General features: G+C 56.4%; 1 protein-coding gene across 1 annotated transcript; it reads left to right on the top strand.

Moving 5' to 3' along the window:
- The first annotated feature begins 1,421 nt into the window (after positions 1-1,421).
- Positions 1,422-21,609, top strand: Nptxr (neuronal pentraxin receptor). The gene is made up of 5 exons (XM_020173451.2): positions 1,422-2,145; positions 12,878-13,103; positions 14,884-15,131; positions 17,247-17,426; positions 17,695-21,609. Exons 1-5 carry the CDS (start codon positions 1,564-1,566, stop codon positions 17,917-17,919), a joined length of 1,461 nt encoding a protein of 486 aa, XP_020029040.2. The 5' UTR covers positions 1,422-1,563; the 3' UTR covers positions 17,920-21,609.
- The last annotated feature ends 1,537 nt before the right edge of the window (positions 21,610-23,146 follow it).

Raw genomic sequence — 23,146 nt, 5'->3', positions numbered from 1 at the left:
GCCCTGCTGCCAGCCTTTGCCTCCAAGCTGCACTGCCTGGGCTAGGTTTTCAGGTCACTACCTGTGCGAGTGCTCGCTCCCATCCACACACACACAGCTCTAGGGGTTCACTGCATACAGCGCTTGCAATCACTTGGCTTCTGTGTCACAACTCAGATCTGCACGAACCTCCCCTGACTCCTGGAGATGGGGAGGGCAGGGGGGCCATGATTCCTGTGAGTATGGAGGCCCATGCGATGGATGGCTGGAGTCCAGTGACCAGACAGGGTCCTCCAGAGCTTCTCCCCTCTCAGAAATGTTCTGGTCTCCCCTCCCCACTGCACTATGTGGAAACCATTCAAGACCACATCGGTAGCTGGGGTGGGTGGTCCAGAGACCCTGGTGTGAGTCCTCCCTTCAAGTTAAGGCTGGGCTCAGGATTTACCAGGCAATTCCCACAAACAGCAGGTGGGCATGGAACATACTTACAGCCTCCCCCATGCCTGCCTTTCCAGCCCCAGGAATGCACACTGGCCAGGGAATATAGAATATGTAGACATTTTCCACAAGACGAAGTAAATGCTTCTTCCCCTCCCCGCCCACTCCCCTTCCTGCTTGCTCCTTCCCTGCCTGGTCCTCAGGCCCACCATGATTCCTCCTACCTACCATCCTAACACAATGCGACAGGGGTCTCCTTTAGAATCTTTGGTGTCTGTGCCCCCAAGGATTCAGAGGAAGGGATTTCTGCTATCTCCTGAGCACAGATTTTTTTTTTTTTTTTTTTTTTTTTTAGGGGCAAAGCAGAGTGAACTCTGCTGTTTTAGAAGATTGGAGGTGGCAAGTCACAAGCAGGTAGCTACAGAATAAGCAGAGGTTAGGTCACCCCCACACACTGTGGCCTCTTTTCTTCTCTATCTCCCACCCCAGCTCCATCCAGTAGTCTGGGACCACTCAGAAGCGCCTGAGTTCAAATGTTGCTCCAACTGCATACCAGCTGTGTGACCTTGGGCAGGACATGACCTCAATGGGCCTCAGTTTCCTCATTTATATTGAAAGCGCGTCCACGGGAGGCTTAATTACAACCGGGCTTGCCGCACGCTCCGCACAGGGCCCCACTCAGAGACAAGCTCCCTGCACGACAGCTGTCGGCATTACCCGCACCGAGAGGGGATCAGAGCACAGGAGGGGAGAGGCGGGGGTCGCCCCGCGGCGCGGCCATCCGGCCACCGCCCTCTGCGCAACGCTGGCGGCGAGATAAAGTCCTGGGCGCTATCCGCGCCCCTCACTGCATCGCCGCTGCGCCCGCACCTGGGCGCCCGGCACGGAACGGGTGCGGGGCTGGGCCACCGCGGGCCCGGGGGAGCGAGTGGGGCGGGGCCGCCGCGCCCGCCGCCTTCTCCTCCTCCCGCCGCCCGGGCTCAGAGCGGCGGCAGCAGCGGCCGCGGCGACAGCTCCGGCTTCGGCTCCGGCTCCCGCGCTCCCGGGCCCCGCGCCCCGACCCCGTCGCCGCTCCTGCCGGGGGCCTCGGGCGCCCCCGCCGCCCGCCTCACGCTGAAGTTCCTGGCCGTGCTGCTGGCCGCGGGCATGCTGGCGTTCCTCGGTGCCGTCATCTGCATCATCGCCAGCGTGCCCCTGGCGGCCAGCCCGGCGCGGGCGCTGCCCGGCGGCGCCGACAATGCCTCGGCCGCCTCGGGCACCGCCGCCGTGTCCCCGGGCCCGCAGCGCAGCCTGAGCGCACTGCACGGCGCGGGCGGCTCGGCCGGGCCCTCCGCGCTGCCCGGGGCGCCGGCGGCCAGCGCGCACCCGCTGCCGCCCGGGCCGCTCTTCAGCCGCTTCCTGTGCACGCCGCTGGCGGCCGCCTGCCCGTCGGGGACCGAGCAGGGCGACGCGGCGGGCGAGCGCGAGGAGCTGCTGCTGCTGCAGAGCACGGCCGAGCAGCTGCGCCAGACGGCGCTGCAGCAGGAGGCGCGCATCCGCGCCGACCAGGACACCATCCGCGAGCTCACCGGCAAGCTGGGCCGCTGCGAGAGCGGCCTGCCGCGCGGCCTCCAGGACGCCGGGCCCCGCCGCGACACCATGGCCGACGGCGCCTGGGACTCGCCCGCGCTCATCCTGGAGCTGGAGGACGCCGTGCGCGCCCTCCGAGACCGCATCGACCGCATCGAGGTGAGCGCCGCGCTGCGTGGCGTCGGGGGGCCGCCATGGAGGGAGGGGGCCTCCGGTTGAGAGCCGAGTCGCCCGAGGGCGTCCCCGTGTCCGGCCGTCACCGCCCGAAGTGTAACTGGGCGGATCGCGCCTTCCTGGCGAGGTGGCGGGGAACCGGTCCGAACGCGGGCAGGTGTCTGGCACAGGCGCGCCGGGAAGGCTCACTCTCCAGGCACCCCTCTGAGCCTCAGTTTCCGCGCCTGCAAAATGGGTGCAACAGCGTCCCCTGCAGGTGTGGGAACATGATTGGCACCACCGGGATTTCATTAAATAACTATTTCATTTGCTTTCCCAAACAGCCCCACTCACTCTCCATGGTCAGGAGATAGGATGTTACCCGAGGGACTCTGAGTCCTCTCTCATGCTGAAGCGTGGAGAGCAGAGTGCCCTATAAGACAAATCTGGATGCCCTGCACCACCTCCCACCTTTGAATGTGCTCAAAAGACAGCCTGAGCTCAGATGCATGCCCAGCCTCGATTCTTGAAAGCCCTCCAGCTCTTGGGTGGGGAATGGGTGCAGAACAGGGTCCCACCCTGGTGTCTCCTCCTCCACTCTCTTTTCTAGACTTTCCTGGCTCAGACAGAGGAGGCCAAGCAGGGGGAGCCTACTTTTGGTTGTGCGTGATCTTGGGCCAGTCATTTCCCCTTTGGAGTTCTATGGCCACCTTCCTCCCTGTAAGAACAAATTTGGGCTCCCAAAAGTGTGGTTCAGACAATGGGACTGGGCAGGACAAACAGCTGTGAGGCACTGACCAACCCCAGCCACCTACTGGTGTCCAGAGCACAAGGAAAGGGGAGGTGTGGAAGGAGGGGAAGAAAGGCCAAAGCACCCACTGCCTTCCTGCTGCCCCCCCCCCAACTCAGAGTATCCAGGCAAGGTCAAGGGAGGCCCCTTCCTCATGACTCCTTAGGTCAAATCCCAGCCTAAGCAAGCAGCACAGGCCCTACCCACATGAAAGGCTGTGATATCAGCTGGTGGCAGCACCCCCAGCTCAGGCGTCAGAGCCAAAGTTCGTAGCCATTGCAGCCCGTCCCTCTGCCGCTTTATAGGTGAGCATACCCAGGCTCAAAAATCACCTGACATGCGTGTGTCACAAAGAGGGAGGATAACCAGGCCAGAACCCCTCTTCCTGGACTCCAGCTCTGGGGAGGGTGGCCTTAGAGCTGAGAGCAGAAAAATGACCAGGGAGCAGCTCAAAGTCTGCAGTGAAGGGGTCACCTTTCCTCACCTGTAAAATGGGCACAGTGATTGTATGCCGGCACGTAGGGGAGTCAAGGGATCCTTCTGTTGAAAGGGCCCAGACCGCGACCCACACAGAGGCTTGTCAGTCACCTTGAGTAATTGCTATTTTTATCATTATGCTATAAAAGTTTGTAATTTTTAAGATACAACTAAATACAAAAATGGGAACGAATTGTCCTTTTAGGAAACATTTTATTAACATAAAAGAATTTTGAGTTTTAGTCAACCTCCTCTTGCTGCCATAGCCCTGCCCCCACCCCAGATGGCACAGGAGGCTCCTCCCACGTCTTGGGCTGGCAGGGCTGGGCTGGCCCTGGACTTGTTCCCCTGGCACCTGGAGCTATTGGCAGGGTGTGTGTCCCTCCACTGAGCCTGCTGAGGCTGGGGGATCCTGGCAGCTGGCATTTGGCATCCCATCAGCCCTCCAGGCTGGGGGAACCCCAGCTTCCCCACACACACCTTCTTGTGTTTTTTGAGTGCAGTGACCACGAAAAAAGAAAAGCAGGGGGCTGCAGACCACCAGGTCTGCCTTCTGAGCCTGGCAGCACCCAGAGCCAGTCTCTTGGGGGCCTTTGGGAAGGACTGCTGGTCCCAACTGGGACCATCTACCTTTTAGTCACTGTTGGATTTGTCCCCTCCCTTTTCTTTCTTTCAGTACCCTCAAAAGCCCAGATTTTCAGGGTCTGCCTCTCTGTCCTATGGCCTTGAGAGTGCTCTTATTAATGTCCTCAGAGTTGATCAACCCAACTGGGACTTTTCAGTCCCAGTCTTGCTGGGCCCCTCCCAGACACCTGACCCCTGCCCATTCCCTCCACCAGATCTCTTGCCTCTTTGGCTTCTAGACAACTCACCCTGCCCCTCCACTCCTCTGACCCAGGTTTCTCTGTCTCCTTGTGGGTTTGTGCCCTTGGCCTCTTCTCCCATTCCCTTGAGGGGCTCAGCCACATCCATTACACGTGGTGGTCCCAGCCCAGAGATCTTCCTGCTTCCTGGGCACCAGCCACTGACCTGTGCCACCTGCTCTTCGGTGTGCTCAGGTGCCCACCTGGGCTCCTCCCTCTCCCTGCTGGTTCGGTGCCCCGCCCCCCCAGGCTTGCAGCAGCCTCTTTGCAGGTCCCCGCCTCCAGGCACATCCCTCCCTTTCTCCTCCTCCAGACAGCCCCAGGGGTCTTCCTTAAACCCAGCTGGGCTTGTTCATCGAAGAGTCAAAAGGATTTGAGAGCAAAACTGCATTCAATCCCACTATTTTCTCCCCCTTTTGCAGCCCTCTCTGAGTCCCTATCTGCAAGCAGCCATTATACAGAGTGCAGTGTAATTACCATTTTAACGACTGTCACAATATCCTAGGACTTCCAGCTCTGACATCCATCAGTCACTCCACAGCTCCTGTTGTGGGAATGAGGCTGGTTCTCACCATTTTTCTTCTTATACTCATTGCAGGGTCAATTCCATGCACAGAGCTGTTTGTTTGTTTTCTCTTTAAGTCTGTTGAATTATTTCTTTAGCTGAATTCCCAGGAGTGTTATTACTGGGACAGAGGATATTGACTTTTTATGGCTGTGGCCAAGAACCACTTTCCAGGAGAGTTGGACCATCTACGTGGCAACCGGCCATGGGTGCCTGTCCCAGTGTTGCATTTTTGTGCTAATTTATGTGTGCAACAAAACTTCAACATTGATTTAAACAGCATTTCTTTGCCATCAACCCCTATGCTTAATCCTGCCTGGCAAGGCTGACTGCCTGCCCCCATCCTGAAATGGGAGCCGTAGCAAGGAATACCCTGGTGGACGTCCCAGAGGACCCTGGCTTCAGGGAAGCCATGGTTTTTGCTGTAATAGCAATCGTACCTCAGACTTCCTGAGCACTTACCATGCATCAGGCACTATGCATCAGCCCACTTAATCCTCAAAAACTCTCTATGGGGGAGGTACGGGTCTTTCCCCTTTTACAAAGAGACCAAGGTTCAGAGAGGTTAAGAAACTGTCTCCAGGTCACACAGTAGAGCCTGGATTGGACCTGTCGATATCTGGCTCCATAGCTCTTGATCTTCATCATTAACTCCAGACTCATCTGCAGAGGTCAGACCTCACCCCGCTGTGAGAGAATGAGAAAGACAAGTGAGGACAGTGCCTGTTGCTGGACCCTTTCTGTCTTTGAGCACCCAGAGCGAGAGTGGTGCACGTCAGTCTTCAAAGGCTTGTCCTGCAGGTGCCAAGACAACCCAGAGCCAGCCTGAGTTGGAGCAGCTTTGCTCCAGCTGCTGAAATGACAACAGACACTTATTAGACACTTACTACATACTTATTATCATTCAGTTTTCAGTCCTGTGAAGTAGGCTATCCGTCCAGACAGGGAACTGGACGTTCAATCTGAAGGATGTGAAACCAGGCAAATCCTTGCCCCTGCCCAAGCCCTCTTCCATGTCCCCCAGTAGGCTGGATGCTCCCTAAACAGCCTTCCAGTTCTACACAGCCTCCGAAGGAGGAAGGCCACTATGTAGGGCTGAATTCTTGTTTGCAACTCTCCCTTTCTGGGCCTGTTTGCTTATCTGTAAAATGGGCAGATGGGGTATAGCAGGCCCCACTAGAGGCACCTAACCTCCTGTTCATACTACTGACAGCACCTCTGTTGTACCAAGAAGCCTGGATTCTGAAAGACTGGCTCTGCTACTGGCTTGCTGTGACCCTAGAACTCCTCTAATCCTCAGTTTCGATCTGTCAAATGGAAGGGTCCTCCTGTGACATTTTAGACTTTCATCCCTGGCAGGCCTTTCTATAGAAGGAGAGACCCTCTCCTGCTGTTCCAATCTGGCAAGAGTTACTTGGGCAGGAGGCAGGGCCTTCCCTGTGAAAGAGAGAGAAAGAAAGAGAGAGACAGACAGACAGATCTATCTTATGTCCATGACTTTTGAGAGTTCACATATTTTACTTTCAATGGACCCAAATCCCACGTGGATAGCTCAGAGCAGGCCTGTGTATGGCCAGCCCTTGAAAGCACCACCTTGGGAGGGGGTGAGGGCAGGAGGGAGAAATGACCCAAGCATTGTATGCACATATGAATAATAAAACAATAAAAAAAAAAAAGAAAGCACCACCCAGATCAAGAGGTGAAACATGGCTGGCAGAGTGGCTCAAGTGGTAGAACGCCCACCTAGTAAGTGGAAGGCCCTGAGTTCAAACCTCAGTACCATAAAAAGAAAAAGAAAAAAAGACTTGGAACACTCCCAGATCCCTAGAAGATCCCCTTGCGTCCCTCACAGTCAGTGCTTCCCTGAAGGGACCCATTGTTCTGCTTCTGACACCACAGGTCAGTGTGGTCTATGTTGGAACTTTGGACAGCTGCTGTGCTTTGCAGCTGGCATTTTCATTTAACACCATGTTGCATGTCAGTGTCCTTTGTCATTGGGTGTCATTGTACAGATGACCTCTGTCCACTTACCCATTCTTCTGCAGGTGGACTTTTGGGCTCTCTGGACTCTGTGTCCTATTACAAGTGATGCTGCTGTGACATCCTTGTAATATTTTTGGGTGGCCATCAGCCCTCATTTCTGCTGGCTCTGTCCCCAGGAGTGGGATGTCTGGGTGGCAGGAGGGGCATATATTTAGGTACTGTCGCACATTTTCCCAAAGTGGCTTTAAGTATTTACACACCCACCTGCATGCAAGCCTCACCATCCGGACTGGCTACTTCTTCTGTTTGGTGTCGTGGACAGTTGTGGTTTTAATTTGTATTGTTCTGATGATTCATGATGTCAAAAACCTTGTCTTAATGTATACTGGCCACTTGTGAATCAGATGGAAGGAAGCCAGAGGTCTGGGCTCCTCACTAAGGGAAAATCATGGGGGGGGGGTCTCCCAGGACACTTTTGGGTGCATCATCCCCATGGAACTCTGGGGACAAGGATGAGGTAACCCAAGGTAAAAGAAAATGAAAGGGCTGTGTCTCCACAGCTCTTGTTTGACTCCAAGGGAAACGGAGGCTCAGAGAGGTTGAGGTATTTGCCCAAGGCCACACAGCATGGCAGAAGCTGAGCTAAAGATTTCTGGGTAAAGTGGGGTGGGGGGGTCGTGTCTTTGCAGAGGAATTTTGGCTAGAGCAGGGAGATGTGTGGGCAGGCAGGCCCTGAGAGGAAATTCTGTGGCCTTCTTGAAGCCACAGCTTAACTTGATGTAGTCAAAGAAAGAGGTGAGGGGGGCTGGGGCTGGACAGGTCCTCGCCACACTCTGGGCCCTCAGAGCTGCCAGTGTCTGGGACATGCCCTTCTACCTGCACCCCCCAGAGAGAGGCCTCCCCTTACCCAGCCTCCTGGCCGGGGAGAGGCCCCCTCCCTCCCACCTTCCTGCCCAGCCATCTTTTCTTTCCAGCTCCAAATTGGCATTGGGGGCTAGGAGAGAAACCAATCTGGCCTCTGCCCCTCCCTCTCCGTCCTCCCTGCCCAGGTTGGTGGAGGACAGAGCCAGCTGGCCCTCTGCTGGAAGGCAGGACAACAGGATGGGTTGACCTGGGCTCCTCCGAGAGGCTTTTGTGGGCCCTCCCATTCCATCTGAGCAGAACCCAACGCTCCACACCCAGGGCTGTGGCTGTCACAGCATGCCTCTCTGCCACGAGGACACCCTGGTGGCAAGAGCAGGGCCTCTCCACCCTGGGTCACAGCACCTGAGGCTCAGTACAGGCCGCAGGGCTGAGCAGACTTCTGTACCAGGGCTGCCCAAGGGCCTTATGACTGGATTCCACCATGCGAATTTTCTCTTCTTCCCAGATGAGGACCCCAAGGGAGGCTCAGAGATGTCAGAAACCCATCGCAGGCACTCAGCTGGCCTTTTCCTTAAGCTCCAGACCTGGCACTCCTGCCTGGCAATACAGCAGAGTGACAATTGGTGTGCCGTTCACCTCCACTTCTTAGTGCAGACTGTACATCTGTTCTTCATTTTATCATTACTTCCATCCCAAAATGTAGCTGCTATCGTTACCCACATTTTACAGAGGAGGAAACTGAGGGCCAGAGTGGTCAAGCAACTTGCCCAAGACCACAGATCTAGTAAATGTGGTCTAGAAATGAAGCAGATCGTTCTGATGTGTCAGTGTTCATACTGTGACACCCTGTTGCCATGGGACACGTTGATGGGTGAATGAATGAATAATCGAGCGGGCACAGGACAGCCCCCCAGGGAAGTCCTTGGCTCTCCCTGGAAGGTCGTAGCTCAGGCATCAGGGAAGCTGCCACCTGGGGAAGGTTGGGAAGAATGTTCCTAGTAGAAGGAACACCATGTGCGGGAGCCTGGGGGTAAGAGGGAGTTCCGTGCCTGCGTGTTGGGGCAGCTGGGGACTAGCGGTGGGAGTGGCCTGCAGCCTGCTAGGGACAAGTCGAGTAGTGAGGGCTGAGGCCAGAGGGACAGGGACTTTATTGGGGGTGGGGGTAGGGGGTGCTGGAGGATTTTAAGCAGGAAAGCTTGGCTGCTGTATGGAGAAGTCATAAAGTTGGCGGGAGGGGCACAGCCTGTGCTGGGGACAGGCAGAAAGGGTGAGGGAAGCTACAGAAGTTTCAGAGTTAGTTTAACCATTATAGTGCGCTTTGAGATCTTTTCTGTTGTTTTTAAGTAACTGTAAAGTATTTCATATGAGCAAAAATGTGCCAGGATGCCACCAGGTCCCCACCTAGACTCAAAGATCAAACATTCCCAACCACCTGAGGCCCCTCAGAGCCTCCCCAACTCCCTACCCCCTTCCCCCATGAACTAGGGACCGTGGTCCTGCTGGTCCCAGCCTGGCCTTTCTGTTGATGTGACCGTCCTCCCCATAGCCTTAGCCTCCTATCCAGGAACATCAGCTGCTCTAGAAAGTTATCTAACCCACGTTCCTGCCCTGTAATTCACTTTCCTCCCAATATAACGAATCAACCGAAAAGTGGCGCACGGTGAGCCAGTTCAAAGGACATTGAAGTCGTGTTGGTCGTAAGGACGGTGGCTGGAGTTCCACAGCTCGGCCGCTCCTTGGGCCTCGCACCTGGAAGCTCACTGAATCTTCACCACGATGCTCAGAAGTTATATTGAGAGTTGTGCCCATGGGGAAAGCGAGGCACGGCAACCTCATATAACCAGGTCACCCAGCCGGTGGAGCCACGCTCTCCCCACCTCAGCCACCCCACCCTGGCTGGCCCCTCTGTGAGGCTGCCACACCACGAGTGACAGCCTGTGACCTTCCCAGCCTTCTCACGGCCGCCCAAACGCTCCTGCCAGCCTTTCAGGCAGACAGGGCATCCAGCACTGGCCTACCTAGCAGGTCACCAAGCAGAGACCCAGACTGTCAGGCTGGACTCGGGGATGCGCACAGAGTCTCGGCCCTGTGACTTCACAGCTGTGTGAAGAGGGCGTCTTACTCCCAGGCGCTAGAGAGCAGTGGAGAAAAGCTTCCCAGCGACTCTGGGGTCCGAGTGCAGGGCCCAGCGCTCGGGGAAGCCATGCTGTAGGTGGTGTTGGTGATGAGTGCAGAGGAGCACACTAGCAGCTGAGCCCGGTCTAGAACTCTGGACCAGGTACTTAACTAAGCTCCACCTCAAATCCCAGCATGCCAGGCGTGGGTTCCAGCCCCCACTTTTCTGCCCCATCAAGAGCTGAGTGGGGGGATGGTATGGTCATCACCCCCCTCGATCTCAATCCAGGGGCCCACTTGGCACCAGGCCTGGAGCCCACACAGCACAGCCTGCACCCGCAGCAGATGGGAAGCAGGGCGGGGGCGTTGCATTCTTCTGATTCAGATACTGGAGTGGGGGGGGGGCGTCGAGCCCCTCCTCTCTGTGCTCTGACAAAGGGACAGCTTGTGCGCCTCCCCCAGCCTGCACACATTCACGTGTCCCCGGAAGGCCGCAGCTAAACTTGCCATGTAACTAGCCCTGCCTGTCCTGCAATTCTCGGCGGGCTCCCCCTCCACCCCTTGCTCAGGGAGGAGGGGAAGCAGGGGATGCCTGGCTAGAGAGAAAGGACCCCCTCCAGGGCTGTCAGACAGTGACAGAGTCTGCCTCAGTTTCCCCAGCTGCGAAAGTGGAATGTTGAGAATACTGATTTCAATGAGGGGCTGTTAGAGCCGTGTAAATACCCAGGATGGGCCTGGCCCAGGGAGCTGTTCAGCTGGTGCCCCTCACGCCAGGCATGACCCAGAGACAGTGGGGATGGGAGGAGGTGATTAGGGAGACCCCACCACAATCCTCTCTGGCCCCTAGGAGGACTACCCTGTAAGCTAATTGCAGCAGTCCAAGGCTTCTTGGAAGTCTGGCAGCTCAAATTCAGTGGGGGGCTGGTCCTGTCCCTTCCGGGTCGTTGAAGGACAACTGCAGGGAGTGAGCTCCAGGTCAGTTGGCCTCACAGTTAGCAGGGTGTTTCCCCAGACCCTGCCACTTCTCTTTCCTTCCATCTGTCCTGGCGACAGGCAGAGGGAGGCCTGGGGTCCCATTTTACAAGCGAAGAAGCGGAGGCTTTGTGTTCAGTCTGTTTCAGAGCCAGGGTGTCGAGGTGTCCTGGGGGCGAGGGGCCCTCAGGACAGCAAAGATGAGTGGAACGAGGTAGGTTGTGGCACGAGCACACAGGCTCTGGCAGGGGATGTGGGGGGATGAAAGTGGTCGAGACCCCCCCCACCCCACTGCCTCCTGGAGTCTCCCCAGGTTAGTCTCATGATTTGTATTTCTTTGACCCATTTCGAGCCGCCCCACTACCACCAGACAGAGCGAGAGGGAGGCAGAGGACTGAGTCACCTGGGGCTAGACCCCCCACCCCATACCAGCCCTTTGAGGCAACCTCCCCTTTTCCTTACGAGCCACTCAGCAGAGCTCAGGGGCAGATGCCAAGAGGAGCCACAAGGCCAGTGACTCCTCACCCTTACCCTCCTTGTGGGATAGACCCTGTGAGTGAACAAACATTGGCATGAGGCCAGCTGGGGTTCAGACTGCAGCCGACAGTGACCCACTCGCACCTTCCTGCCTGCCCTGTGAGCCGGATGCCAACCTCTGGACACCCACCCTGGCCAGGCTGAGGAGCAGGCCCCCAGCACGCCATCACTTTCCCTGGCTATGGCCCTGTGAGCTGGCCATTGCAAGGCTTCATTTTATAGGCAAGGAGTGATAATACCAGGGAGTGACCCACCTGGCCCTGTCCACCATGGGCAGTGCAGAGCTGAATATCAGTCCCTCTCCCATTGTCCCCTTGTCCCCTTGTTATATGGCTAGGAAACAGCTTAAGGAAGGTTAAACTTAGAGGTGCCCAATGTCACCAGCAAGGCCACGGCTGGACCACCGAGACTGAGAGTCCCGGGGCGCAGCGGCAGCGCCTCGGCTCTCTGAACGGCAGACTCTTGCTTGGGCTTCAGCTCTGAGGTCAGTGCCTCGCAGGGCCCACCACAGGGTAGGTGCTCGCTGGACATTTGCCTGGCAACTGAATGGGGAGAATTCACTGAGCTGTCTGGGCCCTAAGCCGGCGGCCCCAGGGTCACTGGCCGGCGCCTGAGGAGTGCAGAAGCATCTGGCCTGTCACCTGTCTGTGGACTGTGGGAGAGGAAGCAAGCCCCGGGGGGTGGTGAAGCCTGATTTGGCTCCTCGAAGCCTGTTGGATTATTCGTCTGCCGACATTCACATGAGGATCCACCAGAGTCTGTCCCCTCCTGGAGCCTCAATCTTTGGCCTCACCTGCCTCCCTCTACCCCAGAAGGAGAACCAAGGCGAGGTCCCTGGCTCCAGCCCCAGTTTTCTTGCCTGCATAGAGCTTAGCACAGGAAAGGAGGGCCTCTAAGCACTTTGTCCCCATCCCGGGCTAGATGACAGGGCGGGGGGATCAAACCCACCTTGGGTCACCTGTCCTAGGCCATAACTGCAATAAGCAGGCTCTGTTTGTTAGTGTTTGCCACTTCATCCTTCCCACAGCCCTTTCAAATACGTGCAATTGTCTGTCTCATGAGAGCTGAGTTCAGAGAGGTCAAGAGATTTTCTGAAGGTCACACAGCAGGTTGGTTCCCAAGCTGGATTTGAGCCTGGGCTATCTGACTCAAGAGTCTGGGATCTTAATCACACACTGCCATATGGAAAGGCCATATTCTGTTCCAGAGGACCCAGCTATGCCCTGTGACCTGGGATGGCAGTGCCAGCTGAGGCCATGGATGCATCCTGGGTAGCCACAAACACCCAGTCCAAGGCAGGCTGGGCCATGGAGGGCTGTGAAGTCTCTGTGTGTGTAATGAGCACCACTGTCCCCGTCCTTCCTAGCTGGACGGTTCTGTGTGTCAGTAAAGGGACAACACTCCCCATCCTCCTTCACTCTGTGTGCAGGCTGTGTGGGTGCCTGCCATTGCTTCACCCTCCTCACTTTGCACACAAGAAGCCAGGATCACCTAGGGTGGCTCAGCAGGGACAGTAGCTTCTCAGTGGCCTCCATGTGACCTCACCAGTCCCTCCTTCTCTCTTGGGAGCAGCAGGAACTCCCGGCCCGCGTGAACCTCTCAGGTGTGCCAGCCCCAGCCCCTGCCTTGCCCACCACCCTGCACTCCAAGATGGACGAGCTGGAGGGCCAGCTGCTGGCCAAGGTACTGGCGCTGGAGAAGGAGCGAGTGGCGCTCAGTCACGGCAGCCACCAGCAGCGGCAGGAGGTGGAGAAGGAACTGGACGCCCTGCAGGACCGCGTGGCCGAGCTGGAGCACGGTGGGTCCTGGGGAGAATTTTTCGCGCTTTCCAGAGGCTGTGGAGCATGGAGGGAGCGCCTGCCTGGGGGAGGTGATCGTCATCATCAAGGTTGTTGTTGGCAGTTGCCATTTCCTGGCACTGCCACGTCCCAGGAGTGGGCCGTGTGTGACTCTGGTTTAACCTTCATGGGGGTTTTCATGGGTGAAGAAAGAGGTTCAGAGAGGTCAAGTGATTTTCCCAAGGTAACACAGCCAATAAGCATGGGCTCTGGACCTCCACACAACGTGGTCTGGCCCCAGAAGTGTGCGTGTCACCACACACAAACACCACCTTCAGGACTCTTTTCGTTTGTTTAACACTTGGGACTAGGGGAGCGTTTAACACTCCCAAAGGGGGAAGAGAAGTGTAGTGGACAGTGTGCAGGTCTGGGTGTAGGAGGTCTGGCTCCAGGTTCCACATCTGTTACTAGTTTGCCTGGTGACCTTGGAAGGTCACTCCTTTTTCCAGGCCTCATTCTTCCTCATCTGAGAAGTGGGGGTTTAGATTCATCAGCTCTGTCTCAGACCTTTGGACTTTGAAATCTCATGAGGGCAAGTTAGGGGACCCGGGGAAACAGCAGTTAGCTGGGACTGGCTTAGATGCTGGATAGGCATTCAGGAGAGGGAAATCCAGGCAGCTTCCTGGAGGAGGTGGCCTTGCACTAGTTCTTGAAAGCGGAGGCGGAGAGCCCATTTCAGAGTGGAGGGCCACAGCAGGGCATCTCAAGTTCAGCCACATGGGAGCAGCAGGCCTGGTGAGCTCTGGGGTGGTACTTGGGATTGAGTGTATGGACAGTAGTGGCAGCCTCCACCCTCACTCAGTCCTGCCACTGGTCCCTCCACACTGGGTCTCCTGAAGCAACCAGGAGCGATGCCTTCTCACGGGGCTGCAGGGCAGGGACATCTGTGTCCCACGCACAAGTCACCTTCCCTCTTGGGGTTTGAGCTCATCTATGAACTGGATTTAAAGAGAATCACTGTGAGCCCCTTCCCCTCTTGTCACCATGTGTCACACTGGCCTTCACCCCAAGCCCATCCAGACTGGAGCCCAGGTCCACAGTCCAGCTGCGGGAAGAGACAGGTAGATGGCAGTGCCCATGGAGTTGTGTATGGCAGGCTTTTCCATCCTCAGTTTACTCCCACTGCTCACAACACAGAATCCCAGAAACTCTGAGGTGGAGACACCCTGAAGATCACAGAGTCCCAAGACTGTTTTGTCCACGTCCCAGCTGTGCCACTGACTGGCCGTGTGGGCTTGAGGATATGCCCTCTCTGTGCCAGAGTGTGCTCCTCTATAAGATGAGGACGGAAACAGTGTCTACCTGGTAGGGTTCTTAAGAGGAATGAACTAATGTACGCAAAAGCTCTTAGAACAGTGCCTGCCACACAGAAAGCACTGCAGAATGCGTCCTAAGTAGACAGAGCTCTAAATAATCGTAATACAGCTAACTGAACATGTATTGGGTATTTGCTATGGGTCCTTTATATATTCTGACCACTCAAGTCTCAAACCCTGGGAGGGAGGAACTGAGGCCCACAGTCTGCTTAACTCGCTGAAGCTCACACGGCCAGGAAGAAGTGGACGCAGGGTTTGAACTCAGGACATCTCAAGTTCAATGAGGGGCTTTGGCCAGGCCCCTCAGCCCAGAGGCAGAGTAGAGGAGGTGGTGAAGACACCTGACACACCCCAGGTGTCTAGGAGCTGCTGATCCTCAACCCTCGTTCTAGAGTGTCCTCTGACGCTGCCATGCCCCCCGCAGGGTCCTCAGCCTTCAGCCCCCCGGACGCTTTCAAGATCAGCATCCCGATTCGTAACAACTACATGTACGCCCGCGTGCGCAAGGCGCTGCCCGAGCTCTACGCCTTCACCGCCTGCATGTGGCTGCGGTCCAGATCGGGTGGCACCGGCCAGGGCACCCCCTTCTCCTACTCGGTGCCCGGGCAGGCCAACGAGGTCGTGCTGCTGGAGGCCGGCCACGAGCCCATGGAGCTGCTGATCAACGACAAGGTGGGCAGGGGCAGGGCACCCCTGCCTTTGAGGCCCCAGATGCAGGGCACACATTAAGTGCCTACTGGAATCCAAAGACAGAGGTAGGGCCAGGGAGGGGGCGGTGTCCTTTACAGTAGTGTACTGATGCTCGGAGGAGACAAGAGTGAGGTGCAGCGATAAGTGACTCCCCAGGACTCAGCTGTGGGGCAGGCTGCAGGGGTGTGCACCCAGGGCCCTCTCATCCCACTGGATGGAAGGAAAGGGGGGAGAGAGGAAGGGAGGAGCTGGGCGAGGGTGTGCTGGTGACTCCCGGCCCCTCCCCGGTCCCTGTGCTGCTCCCCACCCTGGAGAGAACAGGGCAGAGGTCAGGCTCTGGGGCCAGAAGGCTGAGTTTGAGTCCTGGCTGCGTATCATGTGACCTTGTCATTTCCCTGCCCATGCCTCAGTTTACTCAACTGTAAAGCAGGAGCGATAACAGCCCCGCCTCCAAGGGTTGTGGCGAGAACAATGGCATGGATGCGTGTTGAAGGGCACGAGAAGGGCTTCGCCTGCTTTAAGATGTGCTTATCTCCCATCGCCACCGCCCCCTTCCCTCCAGCCCTGGGAGGTGGGTAGCTTCATGGCTCCATTTCTCAGATGGAGAGGCAAGGCCCAGAGAGGGAAAACCAGGCTCCTCAGCCACATAGCTGGTGAAGTGGTGAGGATGTGATTTGGGTCATCCAGCCCACCTTCTTCCTGTCCAGGCCTTCCCCCGCCACCATGCCTGGCTGGAAGGCAGGACAATGACATGCCTTGGGTGGGGGGAGTGATGGTCAGGGGGACAGTGATGGAGGGGGAGAAGGGGAATATCTCATTCCCCACTCTGCCCCCCCAGAGCTTCTCCTCCTTCCTCCATACTGCTTTGATTTCAGGGCACGGTGGTCTTTTGACACCACATGTCACATCCCCCTGGGAACAGCCCCAGCTACATGGAGCTGCCTTTCACATCCTGGAGGAGGAAGGAGGAGGTGGGCCAAGGGGTATGCATTTGTTACGGCCCTATAAGCTCCAAGACCATTGGAATATCTGGACTCTGCTGCCCCTTTTCCCTTGCCACCCCTGGCAGGAGGGCAGTGTTCAGTTCTCCCAGATGAGGGGTTCAGCACCTTGGACAGAGACCAAACCCTTGCTCATCTCTGTTCTGTCCTGTAAGCCCAGCTAGGTGTGAGTGGTTTGCTTAGCAATGGAGTGGCCAGATTCCAGAAGTCTTCTGTCCCCAGATTCCCCTTCCCCTGGACCTTTGTAGCCATTAGGCTTCCCCTGTGGTCCCTATGCTATTTTGTCCTGTAGGGCTGTCCCTGAAGTCCTGCCCTCCCAGGCAGGCACAGCTTGCTTAGGGCAGTGTCCAGAACAAAGTCTAGTACCAAGCAGACCTCAGAGAAGGCTGCATTAAATCGTGATCTCAGGGAACTTGCAAGATGGAGAGCCCTCTGGGGACACAAAATCCAGACAGCAAGTCCATTGCATTACAGGCCATCTCCAGTCCACAGCAGAGGCCTCCAGAGCACCGTGGGGAGTTGCTTAGGCTGAGTCTAGGCTCATGATTGATTAGCTGTGTCTGGTGTGGGTGGAGGAAGAGGCAGTGGCTGTGAATCTGCCCTTCCTTGTGGGACTTCTCCACATTGCAGATGAGGAAATCCAGGTCCAGGGAGGAAAGAACAGCCTCCCCAGTGTTACACAGGGGGTTGGTACCAGCACCAGGGCAGACACTGATGCCCAGCCCTAGTCCCAGGCTCATCTGGTCACTTCTAGGGTTTCTTGAGCCCCACTGTGTGCTGGGAACCATGTGAGTTGTGGGGGGACGTAGGCCTGTGAGCTGCTGCTCCTACCCCATGTGAACTTGTAGGTTTATAAATACTGATAACCAAAGGTGGCCAGTCCCAAAGCTGACCTGAAGGAAGTCACTTGGTTAGGTTGGGAGGGGAGACGAGGGGAGGGGAGACGAGGGAAGATGAGATGACACTGGTATGAAGGGAGGGAGGGCCCGGCCCTGGGAGCAAAGATACCAAAGATACAGGGCTCCCCCCCCCACACACAGCTCCAGTCTTGAGCCTTCTGGCACTTCTGACATGGGGTTGGGGGACCTGTGTCCAGGTGGCACAGCTGCCCCTGAGCCTGAAGGACAGCAACTGGCACCACATCTGCATCGCCTGGACCACAAGGGATGGCCTGTGGTCCGCCTACCAGGACGGGGAGCTGCGGGGCTCTGGCGAGAACCTGGCGGCCTGGCACCCCATCAAGCCCCATGGGATCCTCATCCTGGGTCAGGAACAGGTACGGTCCAGGCTGGGGGCTGGATGGAAGCCCAGTCAATTCCCGGCCACCCAGGGGGAAATGGGACAGGTAGCAGTCCTATCCTAGCACACTGCAGACAGGCAGGTGGGCCAGGGGTGCAGAGACCTGGCATAGGCGATGGACCCTTGCGGGGCTGGAACCTTTTGGGAGGGCTTTGGCAGGGACAGGGGCCTGCCTCTGAGGCAGCCTGCTGTCATTTTTGCTTCCTCCATGTCTCTCTCTTTTCTTTGCTGTTCTCTTGGTCCAGGATACCCTGGGGGGCCGATTTGATGCCACCCAGGCCTTCGTTGGTGACATTGCCCAGTTTAACTTGTGGGACCATGCCCTGACACCTGCCCAGGTCCTAGGCATTGCCAACTGTACTGGGCCGCTGCTGGGCAATGTCCTCCCCTGGGAAGACAAGCTGGTGGAGGCCTTCGGCGGCGCCACAAAGGCCCCCTTTGACATCTGCAAGGAGAGGGCCAAAGTATGAGGGGCCATCTTGTCCTGAGCCCTTCTCTTCCTGATCTTGAGGGGGACACTGTCCCTCCTAAGCCTGTCCACACACTGGCCTTTCCTCCTGACCATGTCCCATTTCCCCTCAGCTGTACCCACACCTCTAGTACACCCTGCCTTGAGATGGGTGTCCCCTTGGCCGCCTGGATGGGGACGAGCATCTCAGGTCCATAGGTTGAGCCTGAGGCAAGTCTAGGCTCTGCCCACGCTCCTGGCATTGCACTGGACCCGCCTCTCCCCTGCTCCACCCTGTCCCATCAGTCCTGTCTGATCCTGCTAATCCCACGCATCCCCCACAGGGGCGGCCTTTGGTCCCCATGTCCCCCATCAGGCTTGGTCCCTTCCCCTCAGGCCCACAACAGGCTGTAGAAGGGGATGATGGAGACATAGGAGGTCAGACACCTCCTCCATCTTCCCTCCAGCTGTCAGTCAAGGGCAGCAGGGTCACGATGGAACCACCTACCCTTGCCCTCCTTTTTCCTCTTCCCTGTTTCTTTGTGTACAGTTTTGATTGTTGATTCCATGCCCAGGCCAGTCCCACCTCAGCTTCCAGAACATTCCCTTTCCATCTCCAGCCTAGAAGGCTAGGGATCAAGACCCCCAGAGGCCAAAGGGCTGTAGCACCCCTTGTGCCCCTGGCAGCTGTGCTCACTGGCATGGTCTCCCCTCCCCCACTGTGCCACTTCAGCCTGGGCTGGGAGCAGGCAAGGCAGAGGCAGTATGAATCCAAGGCACCTGGCTGCTGGCAGAACCACATTACCACCCCCCTCTGCATGGCCCTGGGAGGAAGGAAAAAAGCTGAGAGGGTGAGAGAGGCAAGGCACTGGGTGAGAGAGGAGAGCACCGGGTTCCTAACCAGCCATGTTGTGTGGCCTTCAGTAAGTGCCTGCCCTCGCTGGGCCTGACTTTCCTCCTCTGTGAGGTGAGGCCCTTTGTACTGGTCTTTTCTGAGACTCTCCAGATGGAACAAGATGATCCCAGGTAGATGGAGTGGGGGAAACCTGAAGACCCAGGGGCTTAGCAGGGGCAGGTCCTGGAACTGGATAGCAGATGAGATCAGGCTAGGAAGGGGTTAGGATCAGCAGTTGTCATCAAGGATCAGGGTCAAAGGCAAAGTTCAAAGCAGACCAGACTCACATATGGCTTATGAACATGAGCTCCCTCTGGATCCCCCCAGCCTGGCACCTTGCCTATCTGAGAGTGTCTCAAAGGACTAGTGGCTTCCTGGTCCCCACCCTTGAGTCCTCACCAGTTCCCCCAAGAGAGTGGAAGAATGCCAGAACTGAGAAAAACCATCCAGTCTGACCTCTTGCTTGGGAGAGATAAGGAAATGATCAGAGAGGGCAAGTAACTTGCACACAGTCAAACAGCACAATGGGGCAGGCCCAGAACTACAACCCAGGACTTGACTCTTCTTCAGTGTTCTCCCTCCAAGCTCTCCTGCCTGCCCTTATGGGTCTTTGAGTTCAAGCTACGCCAATGGGGGTGGACATTTGAGAAGCCAGAATGCTTTCCAACACGGCACTGAGACATCTGTATGCAACACCCAAATATCTTGGCACCCCCATGAGTGTAGGGGGGCCCCTGAGCATAGGCAGAATGCATAGTTGAGGGCGCAGGTGTTCTTCCTTGGCCAGGCACCTCCCAGGTGTCTGAGCAATAACTGGCTACCTGACTCCAGTGGGCATGAGTGCCTCTGACCCCCTTTTTGTTCCCATCTCTGCTTCCCACGGCCACTCAGCCTGAGACATGACGCAAGAGCGGCAGGCTGTAGAGCCCTGTGCCAGGAAGTGTGTCCAAGACTTGTTCCCTCCGGCCCTGATATCCCTGTTTCCATTTCGAGAGCACAAATAGATTGCTCAGCACCTCCCCTGGAAGACAGAGCCATGGCAGCTTCAGCTGGCCCTGCTGAGATCCGGTTGCCCGGTAACGGCCAATGATATCAGCCCCGGTGCTGGGTCAAATGTCTCAACATGATGACACAAGCTGTTGCCAGGTGACAGCAGGATTCAGAACTTAGACTTCAGGGACCTTGAGCATCATCAGGTGCTTGCCATTGTTTGGGAAGAGGTAGCTTTCATGGAGGCTTTGGAAGGATAGGGTCTTATGAGAGAGGTGACAGAAACTCCCTGGTCACCTGAGCCCACCCAGACATGTCACTCCAACTCCTTTGTGCTTTGTCACTTTGGTGATGAGAGATTTGATGTCTTAGTTTCTTTCCTGTGCCAAGATAACCTGGTGGGCCCTCCCGAGGGAACAGAACAAATGGAGACATTAGAGTGTGGCTCTGAGTGTAGATCGCTGGGGAAGGGCCTGGCTCCCGATTCCCAAAGTCCCCACCCCTCCCTCAGCTACTTATTGTTCTATGAAAATTTATCGAGCACCTTCTGTTTAGACTCCAGTTTTGATGGCTTCTGCTGTTCCCAGGCATGACCAAGAAGACAGGGAAAGAGGAGCCGAGCGTGGTGCTCAGCTGTGACCCTTAGCTGCCCCTGGCTGCTGACGAGGGTGGTCCTCTGTTTGTTAGGGCTCTTCAGGGCATGCGGCACTGAGCTGAACACTGTGGGCACATCTGGTTTATCCTCGTGATTATGAGTTAGGACTATTCTTAGCACCGTGATATAGGGGGGAAGCCAGGGCTCAGAGAGGAGATGCAACCTGCCTGGTGTCCATCAGCCAGCCGGTGATGGGGTACAGATTTCAGTCCATAGCAGGTTGCATCCATGGCCCACCCATCAGCCTGAGGAAACCAGTAACCCCACTCTGGATTGGGCGCATCGCTCCGGTTGTGTTTCAGCCTGGAGAGATGTGCCCACCCTCATTCAGAGTGGCAGGAGGAACAGAGGTTCAGGACGGATGGGCTCCAGGGCCAGTGCCCTTGGAGAGGTAGTGGGAGGGGTCTCGCACCTATGCCCCAGCCTCAGCCTCCTCTACCTGGGCTGCAGTTTCCAGAAGGAGTCCCGGCAGGCAAGGGTGGGTTTGGCTCTTCCTCACACTCCCACTTTGAGCCCAGCCCTGTGTCAGGTGCTTCACAGCTGTTCTCTGCCAGACTTTCCCACCTTTATGGCATATGGTACCCCCACGCCCTAAGGGACATATCCCCTTGCTACAGTTGTGCATGACCTGAGATGGCAGGTTCAGCCCTTGCTTTACAGATGAAGCTGAGACCCAGCTGGGAGGGTGAGTGACCCATGAGGCCGCTCCACTGAGACTCAGGAGCCACCTTGTAACCACTTGTAGTCTTCTCCACAACACAGTGGCCCCCTCCTTCAGAACTGGGTCCCTCCTACAGGTCCAGCACCCTTGGCCTGAGCAAACTGAGATGGCCCCTCCTAGAAATGGATCAGTCCCCTCACCCCTTTATTACAACTTGTCACCCCAAACCTCACCTGTCCCCTACTCCTATGGGGTGGGCCTCATGGCCCAGGCTGAGCAGACAGCATGTCAAGTCGTCGGACACTGTGAAATTAGTGCCCCCTACTGACCACCCCTCCTAACCTCCCCTGCCCCTACCTTCACCCTCTTTTGTACATAGTGACATGAGATGCAATGTGTGTGCGTGTGCGTGTGTGTGTGTGTGTGTGTGTATGAGATCTGTGTCATGGTTTTTGTTACCTTTTTGTCTTTGTAAATTTGAATGTTCAAAATAAACATGGTTTACTCAGAGGCTTTTTGATGTGGGTGTGTACCTTGGGTACTGGACAGGGCAGTGCCTGTGGCTAGACTGGCACCTAACTGTGCCTCATCCTGACTGGTTCTATCAGGTGCCAGGCTCAAGACACACTGTTTCCCAGGACTGGCCAAGACCACTGTGAAGATCCAGGTCCCACATGGAAAGTGGCCCAGTTCCATAACTGGGCTTTGGCCTCATTCCGAACACCCCTTCCCCACCTGTGCCCTAGTTCTTGGATCCAGGTCCCTGCCGCGCTCCTAAGACTCAATCTGCCTGAGTCACCTGCCTGGACCCCCAGAGTGCTGCATCCCACTGGGCCCTGGGGAGATGGGGAAGCGAGAAGGAAGGACCCATGACGTATTGCAGGCACTCCCCTCCCTACAGCCTGCCCAGGTTCCTCTGGCACGCTTCTTAGACCACTGTCAGCCCTACCCAACCCCCCCAGTACTTACCCCATGTCCTCAGAGTCTCCGTCTAGTCCCTAGATCCATGCTGTCTCAGGGGCACTTGATAAAGATTGTCACTCTTCTTGGCTGAGCTTTGTCCTTAGGTGACGTGTGAAAAATCAGGTATCCAGAGTCATACCAGCAGGACAAGTCTTCCAAGACTTTTCCAAAGCTTCTCAAATTCCCAAAAGAGGGTAAATTCACCCCTGGTGGACCAGGAGGTCCAGCCGGGAGAGGCACGTCAAGCAGGAGAGCCACATTTGCAGTCTGCTGAGAAGTTCTTGTGCTTTTTTCATTCTACACCAAAATGAATCCAGATTTGTTTTAAAATAAAAATGACTTCCCACTGAGCCAAAGGCAGATACACCTTGAAATCAGAGCTGCAGGCCCACCCACCTTTTTATCCTCCAGCACCGCTTTACTTGCACATACCCTCTCTCCCTCTGTCCCACTGAGCTGGCAGTGTCCCACCACTGGGGGAAATCCTTCCACCTGCTTCATACCAGCACCTGGGCAGCTAAAGGCTGTTGCAGAAAAGCACAGGGTTCTCCTGACATCAACTCTCCCTAGAAATCATGGCCAGATATATCCAAGGTGAGGTTCGTTTCCCCTTGCCCTGCAATCTTAGCACATTTTCTTTCTTTGAGGTCTTGCTCCCCAAAATGGCTATGTCATATCCTCTCTGTTCCCAGATCTACAGCCCTCAACCCTCAGCCCTGAATGCTGGAGGGTGACCCAGCTTCCCAGTTCATGGAACAGAAATGACCGGGCCAGGCTTCCCTCCACACTCTGTCACCAGGTCTGCCCTTGAGCCTGTGCTGGGCCCACATTCTTGGCATCTTCCTGTCACTCTGAATGAACTGTCCCTGCTTCCCTCACAGGCACTATGTCCTGCTTGGACCCAGACCCCTTCCTTGTCTACCCTAGTCAGGCAGGTCCACCCAAGTGTCCCCTCCCTTAAACAAGATCCCTGCCCTGTTAGCTTTTTGTTGCTGGGGCAGATATCTGAGAGAAACATTTTAAAGGAGGGAGGATTTCTTTTGGCTCAAGGTTGCAGAGCTTTCCATCCATGGTCGACTGGCTCT

Source organism: Castor canadensis, chromosome 8 (assembly GCF_047511655.1).
Source record: "Castor canadensis chromosome 8, mCasCan1.hap1v2, whole genome shotgun sequence".
In the NCBI taxonomy this organism is placed as follows: Eukaryota; Metazoa; Chordata; class Mammalia; order Rodentia; family Castoridae; genus Castor; species Castor canadensis.
Note: the sequence above shows the minus strand (reverse complement) of the source record. Positions and strands in the feature narration are given on the sequence as shown.

What these genes read in the sequence shown, in the direction of transcription:
- Nptxr (XM_020173451.2), top strand. Translation starts at nt 1,564, where the DNA reads ATGCTGGCGTTCCTCGGTGCCGTCATCTGCATCATCGCCAGCGTGCCC. An exon ending in CGTGGCCGAGCTGGAGCACG is followed by an intron (nt 13,104 to 14,883) that starts GTGGGTCCTGGG and finishes TGCCCCCCGCAG; the next exon opens with GGTCCTCAGCCTTCAGCCCC. An exon ending in TCATCCTGGGTCAGGAACAG is followed by an intron (nt 17,427 to 17,694) that starts GTACGGTCCAGG and finishes CTCTTGGTCCAG; the next exon opens with GATACCCTGGGGGGCCGATT.